Below are 12,088 nucleotides of genomic sequence, written 5' to 3'. Positions count from 1 at the left end.
AGAGGGTTCTTGAGATCGTCTGGTTCCGGACCGAAATAGTATCGATCAGGTACAATTGGCGCCCACCGTGGGGCCAGACAATTCTCAAGAAGGATGGTGTCGACAAGAGCAGCAGTCGATCAAAATACAATAGCAGCGAAGATGCAACGAGAGATGAACCGCCAGTTGGAGGAATTAAGACACAAGAATGAAGAAGAGATAAATGCCCTGATGGAGGAGAACCAGCGGTTGCGAAGGTAACTTGAGCAAAATTCCCAACAAAGGGAATAATCTCACAGTAATGGAGAAGGAGAGGGCGGCATGGGACGAGATGAATTCAGGGTACAGACCACCACCCACCAAACAGGCGCGAGACCCAGAACAGTTAGACGCCACCCTTACGTGGACGGGATCATGGAGGTAGAACTTCCTGCATGCTGGAAGGGATTGACTATGAGCCAGTACGATGGCACTACTGATCCAGAGGAGCACGTGGACGTATTCACCACCCAAGCAGGGTTGTACACTTCAGATGATGCAATTCTTTGTCGTGTGTTTCCAACGTCCCTGAAGGGTCCTGCACTCAACTGGTTCACACGATTACCACCTAACTCTATTGATTGTTTCGATACGTTGGTCACCCGTTTCGGCATTCAGTTCACCACCAGTAAGCCACACCATCTCACTTCTCTGGTGTTAGTAAATATACGACAAGAGAAGGGAGAATCTCTGCGAGAGTTTATGGAGTGCTTCGAGAAGATATTGTTGAATATCTCTAATATAAATCCTGAGGTCGCCATGCACCACCTTGTAACAGCGTTAAAGCTTGGCCCGTTCGTTGACAGTCTATGCAAGAAGCCTGTGAGCAATCTGGACGAGCTTCGAACCAGGGCAACCAAATTTATGCAGATGGAAGAATTAAAGGAGTTTCACAGTACGACCCAATCAGACACTCGGGAAAAGAAATACATTGACAGAGAAAGGGTGTTAGCGCCGCGACCTGACAGTAGGTTCAAGGACTCTAGACAACCAAAGTACAATAGGTACATACCCCTCGTGTCTAATAGAGTGAGAATTTTGGAGGAGGCCTTGAATGCCGACCTAATAGCAACCCCTCAAAGGGTCACGACTCCTCCAAACGCGGATACCACTAAGCATTGTCGGTATCATCGGAATTATGGGCACACGACGGAGGATTGTTTTACCATGAAAGATAAAATCGAAGAGCTTATACAAGCAGGACACCTGAGAAGATTTGTCAAACAGGAGGAAGGAGGATTCTCTTCCAAAGAAGAGCGAGAAGGTAGATATGAGGAGCGACCACGAAGAACGTCAGGGTACCAGGAGAGGCGAGAAGAAGGTACCAGAAGGAAGGTTTAGCCCGAGAAAGATGATGAACAGGATGTGAGGGAGAAGCCATTGAGAGGGGTGATCAACTATATATCAGGAGGCTTTACACGAGGCAAAGCCATTATGTCTGCGAGGAAAAAGTACATCCGAGCAATCCATAATGTCAATGTCGTATCTACATGTCCCTAGCGGCACATGCCACCCATCACATTCTGTGATGATGATTTTCAAGCCATTGACCCCCAACACGATGACCCAATGGTGATCTCAATGGAGATTGATGACTTTGCAATAAGTAAAACCTTGGTAGACCAGGGTAGTTCAGTGGATATCCTGTACTGGGGCACTTTCAAAAAGTTAAGAATTTTGAAAGTAGAAATCCAACAATACTCAGAGTCGATCATGGGCTTCTCAGGGGAGCGAGTGAATACAAAGGGCTACATTGATTTTTTCACCAAATTCGGAGCAGGGAGAACGACGCGAACGGTAAAAATTTGATACCTTATTATTGATGCTCACACCTCTTATAATATTTTGCTAGGGAGACCTTCGTTGAACATGCTTGGTGCGGTGATATCCACATATCACTTAGCTATAAAATTTTTGTCAACTTTGGGAGACATAGTCACTGTACATGTAGACCAGCCAACTGTGCGCAGATGCTACGCAGATAGCTTAAGAGAAAGACCCATACACCAAGTTGAGAGCCCAACACCACCACAATACCAAAATCAAACCCAAGTCTTTTCACCAGGGAAATCTAGTGTGGCGAATGGCAAGTGCTGCCCGAAAACACGAGGGGAAGTTCTCACCCAACTGGGAAAGGGCCACTCCGTGTCAAGGAAGTTGTGGGTAAATGCGCATACAGATAGGAACACCTATCAGGTGTCTCTATTCCAACAACTTGGAACGCCTCACATCTGAAGTATTACAGTTAGTTTGTTAAATGCTTATTTTTTATTTTCAGACTTCTTACGAACGATTTGTGGATTGATTGCATAATAAGTGGTGTACTCTTTCCTACCTTGATCTTTTTTTTTTAACCTAAGGAGGGTTTTGGTCAAGAAGGTTTTAATGAGGCATCGTAGCAATGAATAAAGCATAATTTTTCAATATTATTACTCTACGCTTACATTTTCCATCGCTGAAGCACACTCATATTTAAATCAAGTGTATCAAACAAATACTTTCTTAGCATTCTCTCTATGGGAAAGGAAGCTTCGTCAAACTAGATGATCCCCCCATATCTATATCAATGGGAAAGGAAGCTTCATCAAACTAGATGATCCCCTCATATCTGTATCAATGAGAAAGGAAGCTTCATCGCCCTAGATGATCCCCTCATATATATATATATATATATATATATATATATATATATATATATATATATATATATATATATATATATATATATATAAATGGGAAAGGAAGCTTCATCGCCCTAGATGATCCCCCCATAATGATAAAATAAATACGACAAAAATGACACATAACAACTCACAAAAGCGGACTTACTAACCTAGTAGGGCAAGAGGCCAGCCACATATCGGCCAGGAATGGCCGAGTACATCTCGGCCAAGACACATGTTGGTAGCATCACAACCACATCCCAGACAGGAATGACTGGGTACATCTCGGCCAGGAATGGCCAGGTACATCTCGGCCAAGACACATGTTGGCAGCATCACAACCACATCCCAGCCAGGAATGGCCGGGTACATCTCGGCCAAGAATGGCCAGGTACATCTCGGCCAAGACACATGTTGGCAGAATCACAACCACATCCCAGCCAGGAATGGTCGGGTACATCTCGGCCAGGAATGGCCAGGTACATCTCGGCCAAGACACATGTTGGCAGCGTCACAACCACATCCTAGCCAGGAATGGTCGGGTATAGCCCGTCCAGGAATGGTCAGGTACATCTCGGCCAACCACACTCTTTCTTTCCTTCATACTCAATTTTACACATTTTAGCCTCTTGTTTCACTTCGTTCACTACGAGACTAGAGGGGCTGGTGTTGGTGTATGGTTGGGTACATCCCGGCCCAATAAGACAGAAATGGTCGGGATCACCCCGGCCCAAGTATGAGGCACATTTGTTGTGGCCCAGTCACTAGGGTACCTGTTTTTCACCTTTTCTCCAACACAACACAGAGGGCCCAATAAGTGTGATGGTCGGGTATATCCCGACCCCTTTTGGCCGAGTACATATCGGCCCAAGGGAGTGGCAGATGGAACATGTGATTATAGCGCAAAGGTACAGAGGAGCAGCACGCAATCTCAGCCAAAAAGGAAGGAGTTGATATTTGGCGAAGTATAGACGGGCAAACCCCAAAAAAGGAAGGAGTTGATATTTGAGAAGTACAGACGACCAAACCTCAAAAAGGAAGGAGTTGATATCTGGCAGAGTACAGACGGGTAAACCCCCAAAAAGGAAGAAGTTGATATTTGAGAAATACAAACGGCCAAACCCCAAAAAGGAAGGAGTTGATCTTTGACAAAAGTACAGACGAACAAATCTCATAATGGAAAGAGCTGATCTTTAACAAAGACACAAAGAACAATCTCAGCCAATAAGGAAAGAACCGATGCGTGTAACCTCAATCGGAAAGGGAAAGAATCGGTCCTCGGATACAAATGACCCGCAAATAATAATAACAGGTCCATTAAGAAATTAGTATAAATTAAGGCCTAGTGAACATGTAAAGGTACGCTTTTCTCACTGAACCAAATACGCCTCATATCGAATCACTTTCTGACTTGAGCGTCGGAGTGTCTGCAGGTACCCCCACCCCCGGAGTGCAGACAGTAGGGAGATCCAGGAGGAGTTTAGGGAGGAACAAGAGGAGGTTCGACACAGAGGGTTCTTGAGATCGTCTGGTTCTGCACCGAAATAGTATCGATCAGGTACAGATACTATATATCTTCTTGTCACAAATTTAATATGTATAATTATTTTTTTTATCTTCTGTGTATGATAATTTATTAAAAAGATCCCCATGTTGGAGTCAAAAACTCAAAATGGTACCCAAATTTTTAAAAGTCTCAAAAATTAATTTTATATAAATGTTATACAAATATTTTTATTAAATTTGATATTTTTATTTAAATTGATATTTTTATTGTATATTTTTAACATAGCTAAGTTTATTTAAAATTATGTTTTACATTCAATTTTACTTAAAATTGTTTTCAAATTTTAAATTTATATGTGTTTTATTTTTACATGAACTAGTTAATTTATGAATTTTTTTCTATTAACAACTTTTAAACCATTTTAAATAAATTTCAATGTAAAATATTAATTAAATGAACTTAATTTGGTTAAAAATATTTACTTGAAATATCAATATTGATGGAAATATTTATGTACATTTATATAAAAATTAAATTTGATTTCAATTTGAATAGGGACAAAATTGCTATTTTTTACAAAAATTGGGACTAAATTGAGACAAATTAAAATAAAGGGACCAAATTGAGACTAAGGAAATGACACGTGGTGTAATACTGACACGTGTCACTGTCACTGCCACGTGGCACGATGACAGCTTGACACGTGGCAATTTTTTGATTTTTTTTAAAAAAATCAAAAATAAAATTCAAAAAAAAAATAATAAAAAATTTCAAAAAATCGAAGAACTGACACGTAACACTCCCTCTAACGGCGTCAACCTTGACTTAAAGGAAAGGGCAAACGTGAGACGTTTCAACAAAAAAAAAGGACCATTTTGAGACTTTTAAAAATTTGGGTACCATTTTAAAATTTTGACTCAAAAATGGGAGCAAAGACATAATTAAACCATCTTATTTATACTGTTATATTGTCACTCTATCTAAATAGTGTCACCATCAATTTAACTGAAAGTACCAATAAAAGGAATGATTACATTTAAAAAAATTGAATAATGAATAATTATGACAAAAATTTGACAAAACCTTAATACGTCATTCCCGAAATATGAAAATAAGTACGAAAATAAGATAACCAAACCATGTATAACTCTTTAGAATTTCAATTTAAAAAAGTGAAAAACTCATTTTCTAGAACTAAAAAGCCATGTTAAAGGAGATATTATTCACTAATTTAGATAATCACAGCTTATTTTGCAGAAAAAGAAAAAACTTTTCTTGAAAAAGAATGTGTAGATTAATGTGAATCATCCATTCCACTATTGGGCTATGATGACTTCATGACCAATGCAATTAACAGTAGGTTCAACATATGGTGGCAACAAATGAACCACCTTCATGAATCTAAGCCTAAACCTAACCAAAAGGGGATAGAGTGATGCACCAAAGTATTGTATTCGTAAATAGAAAGTAAAGTAACTTAATAGCACTCCAAAATTTTCTGAACAGTTTGAGAACACCATGAACTTTCTTTTTCTTTGCTTTTAGTTTGTGATAAAATCTATTTAGTTGGTGGTGTCCTTTGAAAGTGATCAATAATTGGTGTTGAAGAGAAAAAATGGGTTGAAGTTGATTAGTGGATAGTGGATAAAAAGAGGGTCCTTCAAAGATTGACACTTTGATGAATAAAAATCGCTTTTTCTTTGGTCTATTAAGTGGGAAACGTGGCTCCATGTGGGAACAATGACCCCATCAAAGGGCATTACCACACTAGGGATATAATTTCTCCATTCCTTAAAGGAGAGAGATGCATTAATTGGGTGGGTTCATTTCTTTCTGATATATACAAAAGAGGGTTGTTTTTTTTTTGTTTTTTTTTAAACACGTGTTTAAACATATTTTTTTGATAAACTTTTGGATTAAATAAAAACTTCTTTATGTACAAATTAAAAAATAAAAATCTAAAAGGTTGTATGAGATATATTAAACTTTTCAAGTACATATATATTGGAGAGAGTCACTACACGTAATTAAGAAAATTTAAATATGATTAGTCCTTTCTTTTATCTTCACCTAACTAGCGACTTTCTAAGATTTGGATTTGATGAATTGTGAATTCATCCAAAGACCTAACATCATTAGTAAATCAAAACCTTTAATCAATAATTTGTATATATTTGTAGATGTTTCTCCTTATATATAACTTATTTGATGTATCTTCACTTAAAAAATGAAACTTTCAATTCCTAATTTGAATTCTTTACTAGATAACTTCTACAAATTATCTTATACCAAAATTAATTTTAATTTGAATTTATGTAAAAGTTCACTTTATTGTTTTTCTACTTTTTTTTCATAATCTATATCAAAAAAATTCAAACATATTCTTAATTTACCATTTAAATAACTCATTAAAACTATTAGATTAAAGGTTGCCAGGGAAAAAACTTACCCATTAACACTTTTAAAAGAGGAAAATGGGAAATAATACCCAATCAATTTCTTAATAAACTAAAATTAATTTATATACAAACATTAAAAAAAAAAAACTACTAGAAACTATGTTCTACAAATTAGCTCATAGATAACCTAATTTTAACTTGTAGAAAAACTTACTTCATTTTTTTACTTCTTTATATATATATAAAGATTTGTTTAAGCATACCCTATTATGAAAAGTAAGTTTCTTAAATTGTTTAGGACTAGTTTAATGCATCATATATTATTGTATAATAGCAATAATGTTGATGGGTGAAAACTTTAGTAAGCAATGTCTAAATAAAGGAGGAGTGTTGGGGTGGAGATGTTGGCATTTGCAAGTGAACCCAAGGAATCTTATCTAAATGCAGATCATTTGTTCGACAAAAGGCCAATTTGATTCTTCACAATGCCATTGGCCATTCACATATACACTCTCTTTTTATGGAACTAACTTTTTTGTTTTCTGTTTTCTGTCTTCTTTTCCTCCATGGGTTATGGAGCAAATGGCACAAACAGGTTTTCATTTCTTTATAAATAAATATATATATATATATATATATATATATATATATATATTTTCCTTTTGGTGTTGATTGAGAAATGCAAATAGTAGGCATATTAGGGTTTTGGGATTTGACCTAGGAGATGCAATGTTTTGGTGTTTGTCCCCTAAAGTGTGAACAATTGAGCAGTCAAACCCCACTAAGCTTTGAATTTGGGTGCCCCACCTACCTTCTCCATATGAAAAACTCTCTCACTCTCACTTTGTATTGTATGGCCAGATGCCAAAACAATCTCTTTCCTCTTCATTATTGCTTTTTGTACCCCACAATTACTAACTACATCCCCACGATAATAAGGAAAGACTCAAACATCTTTCACCACTGCACATTACATCATTACTGTTTTCGTTACTGTCATTATCACGTCGTTATCGTTGAGGAAGAAGAAGAGAGAAAATGCTACAAAGGAAGAAGAAAGGGAGAGAATGAAGAAAAAAAAAACTCGTTTTGGAACTTTTTTGGAAACATATTTTATGTGTTTTGAAAAGTTTTTAGACTATCATTACTAGCCCACTACGTTGGTCTAGATACCTGCAGAAGCCCACAATTAATTGCAATAAGGGGAGGCTTTTAAGATCAAATTTTTACAACATGAACCTATGAAGCAATTTACAAGATCAAAATTTAGGTTTCACTTTTGTAAGAGAAACGATATTTTAGTTTAATTTTTATGTGAGAAATGGCATTTTAACGCCCAAAAGTTAAAACACTGAATTAAGAAGAATTTAGAGGTTTAAGTGTGATTAAGTTCAAAATTAAGAACAAATCCTAAAATTAGGAACATAGTTTGTGAAGATACATCTAATTGACTTGAATGTATATAAAAGAAAATTAAGACTCTAGACAAAATAAATTCTTCTAATTAACCCAATTGTTCTTGTAATATAATATAAAAGCACAAATTTCCTTTATAGCATTTTAGTTAAGTGTATGAATATTACACTTAGGGCCGGACATAATTAACTTAACAGTAATGTATTTCAGTTAACTGTATTATTTTGTACTCAAATAACTGAATTGGTTGTATTAAAAGTTGAACTATTCTGTTTTCGGTTGGGTTTTTAAAAATTGAACTTAGAGAAATTAACTGTCTATGACTGAACTGAATTGAGCATTTTAGTTTATCCTTCTTGCTTCACACTTTGCTAATAATATACGACATCGTATTTCCTCATCTCATGTACACTACACACAAAATTTATTGCTCTTTGATTTTTTTTTTTTTTTCATTTCATATACAATAATAAATAAAAGTATGTAATATTTTTTAGATTATATTATAATAATAGATTTAAGCGACAATTTTATATTATAAGCCACATTTTCATTGATATTAATTATTTCATTTTATAAAAAATAGTATGTATGTAATTTATATTAATTAATGTAATTATCTATGATAAAGAAAATTTAATACTTTCAGCACTTATTTTCTAAATATTTTTTCTGATATCGAACACAAAATACCTGCCTCTTTTAATTATTGTTCCCTCTTTTCCTCTTGAAATCAAATGTCTCTTTTAATTATTGTTCGTTCCCCCTTTTCAAATGTGTTTTTCTTATATATCACATAATTACTATTATTCATGGAATAGAGTATAATAGTGAGAGACTTAAATTTTAGAAATAATATTTTAAGTTTTATTTTTATTATTGCTTTAGTACGTAACAAATTCACGTCATATTAACTAAATTTGTATATTATTTAAATTTAAAATTTTTGTAAATACATAAAATACTCTTTACTTATATAAAAATGTTATTTCAAAAAATATTATAGAAAATACTTTAAGTTAATTCATTATTAATATATTTTTTAAGTTTATTAGCAAAAAAATAAAAAGGATTTGAAGTAAAAATTCAACAATTTAAATTGATGTAATAATTTATTAAGAATTTAAATGATAAAGTACATTTCGGTTTAAAAATAGTATATTTTTGGTTTAAAATTAGTATGGTGTAGTTCAAAAATGGTTCAAAAATAGTGCAGTTCAATTAAAGAATAATGTAGTTTGTAAAATATTTCAGTTTATAACAGTTTAGTTCAAATTAGGGTGCAGTATAGTTCAGTTCAATTTGTTAGAGAAAAAAACAGTTTAGTTCAGTTTGTCTGAACTGTTTCTCAGTTTAGTGTAGTTTAGACGAACCATTTTTTAGTTTAGTGCAGTTTTTAATTATGTTTTGCCCAACCCTAATTACACCATTGCATAATCGTTAGTAACAACAAAAAAAATTATTAAATTATGAAAAACATTTTTAATATGACTTAGTAACATTATATTAAATGCTAGATATATCCTAACTTAATAATGACCTTTTAGTGAAACTTTTACTTATCAATTAAAAAATTTATAAAATTGTTACTAAATATTTTCAGAAATATTTATTTAATGAAAATATAACATTTTAAAACATGCTACTAACTCCATTTAGTAATAATTTTTTATAAAAAAAGTAACACTATACAAATGTTACTACTACAAATCTTTAGTAACATTTTTTCAAATATAGATATTTTCAAATTGTTACTAAAAAAGTTAGGTAATATTTTTTCTATAAAGACATTATAAATGTGTTTCTAAAATAAATATTTGTAACATTTCAAAAAAATATAACTAAAAACAATACACAAGTAATGTTAAATTTGTTCACTTAGCAATAAGTAAAAAAAAATCCAATTATTATGGAAGCATTCATGAAAGTCCCAAGATAGAATTATTGTCGTCAGTTAGAAGTAAGAATAAATAGTTTGAAATAAAATATTGCACACCAACATGTACACCGTAAGCATTATAGTATGCAGCTTCTTTATTTTAGTGTTGCAAGAAATGTCACAAAAATCAATTATTTTATGCAGTTTCTTTATTTTAATAGCAGTGATAGCAGAGTGGACAACATGTTAGAAAATATTATTCAAATAATATAATAATAATAAAAATATAAAATGATATAATAATAATTATTAAATCAATAATAATACTAATATATATATATATATATATATATATATATATTAGTTTTTTGACCCGTGCAATGCACGGGATTATTTATAATAATTATCATGAATTATATATTGTAAACAAAGTTCAATATTCATAATTGATGAAATACAAAACTATATTGTCATATAACAAAGTTGAATGACCATAATTGATCAACATTAAAAAATTATCGTTAATCTAATCACAACAACAACCATTCACGAATACTTCAACATTTGATTCGATGAAATCATTGTCTATTTGAAAGACAACAATATCTCCTTCTTTTAATTCATTTTCATAACAAAATAGCCTCCAACCTTGACCAATCTTTGTTGAACTTCGTTGTTTGTTGGATATTAGTATTTTGCAATTCACTATAGTTTTAGGCCCTATAAGAAAGACGTCTTCTACCTTGACCTCCCGAATAAAGTTGGCAAACTTTGATGGCAAATCCTACATCATTAAAACGTTTATTGTTAGCATAATTATTTGAATTTAATTATAGTAATAAGCATAATACTAAATAAGAAGGAATATACCAAGTGACTTGCTTTGCTTTGATACTTTGACAATTTCACTGAAAATATAGATCTTGTATTTTGATGAGTAATACAGTTCATAAATGTTGTCCAACTTGTTCGTGTACATCCACCTTTAAACACTGTTAGGTGAAATAAACAATTTCCCAAATACTGAAATTGGATGTGAGAATCACTTTGAATTTGATACAAATTTCTCATATTAAACCAACCTTCAGTGATCCTTGGGTTATCTGAATCCATGTTATAGGTAACTGTTGTGGTCATACCATTTACATCTACCAAGTGCCACTGTGGGCCTAATTCGTGTGCATAACCAACAGCAAAGTGTCGATCAACAAACAAAAATGGCTACAAAATAATGAGGATACTAAATTATTTTCAAACAATAAAGACATTATGAATATTTTTTCTGCAATAACAGAATGAAAAACAAAACATATATAAGTTGTCAACAGACTTATATATCAACAAAAAATATATTTATTTATAACAGACGTTGATAAAAATTGAATTCAGAATTAATAATTATTTTAAAAAATAAATAGAAAGGTGCAGTACATACGTTATGAATACAGAATACTGCGAACCACATAGAACAGAAAATCTCAATGCAGGGTAATAGATCTAAATTTGTAATTGTGTTAAAATTGAAGACATACCTTAGAGAATATGTAGATGGTGTTGAACTTCCAAAGTATTGTTCTCTGATGTTGGGTTTGGTCCATTTCCAATTTTGTAATTGCAGAGAAATGGAGGTTGAAATGTAGTGTTGAGTGAAGGATGTGTATGAAATGGTAAAGTGAAAGTTGTGAAGGAATGACAAACTTTAAGTTAGAATAGAGAACATTGTCACGTGCAAACAGTGACAACAAATTTAAAATTGTTATTGTTCACTGTCAGTAAAGTAACAGATAAAATAAAGTATAGAAGTTACAGGTAAAGTAACAGCAAAAATATATAATTCAGATTCTTTAACATTTACAAAATTAAACAAATGAAATGCAATTATGTCAATTCGGATTCAGTAACACCCAAGCACATGTATGTAGATATTTATTGTTGAAAATAGAGTAAAGCAACAAATAACAATTGAAAACCAACATATATATATAACTAATAGAAGAAACAATAGTGTATTAATATGTAAGAAGCATTACTGGAATGCAAAGAAGTAGCTCTTGGAAAAAAAAATTATAAACAATGAAAGTATGAAAACATTTATCAATCACTATATATTATACAGTTCTAATCTGCATGAATTGTAATGTGCACCAAAATTTGTATATGGACCCAAAAAATAAAGTAATCTGCACCAATTGTAATCTGCAAGGTA

General features: G+C 32.8%; 1 protein-coding gene across 1 annotated transcript; it reads left to right on the top strand.

The window, feature by feature from the left end:
* Nucleotides 1-300: 300 nt before the first annotated feature.
* On the top strand, nucleotides 301-1,359 carry LOC114188369 (uncharacterized). The gene has a single exon (XM_028076959.2). The coding sequence runs from the start codon at nucleotides 301-303 to the stop codon at nucleotides 1,357-1,359; it is 1,059 nt and encodes a 352-aa protein (XP_027932760.2).
* The last annotated feature ends 10,729 nt before the right edge of the window (nucleotides 1,360-12,088 follow it).

Source organism: Vigna unguiculata, chromosome 6, assembly GCF_037176805.1.
Source record: "Vigna unguiculata cultivar grain cowpea cultivar isolate G323 ecotype 2 chromosome 6, ASM3717680v1, whole genome shotgun sequence".
In the NCBI taxonomy this organism is placed as follows: domain Eukaryota; kingdom Viridiplantae; phylum Streptophyta; class Magnoliopsida; order Fabales; family Fabaceae; genus Vigna; species Vigna unguiculata.
This window is presented reverse-complemented; position numbering and strand designations above follow the sequence as displayed.

Coding starts and splice junctions, on each gene's coding strand:
- LOC114188369 (XM_028076959.2), top strand. CDS start 301: ATGGGACGAGATGAATTCAGGGTACAGACCACCACCCACCAAACAGGC.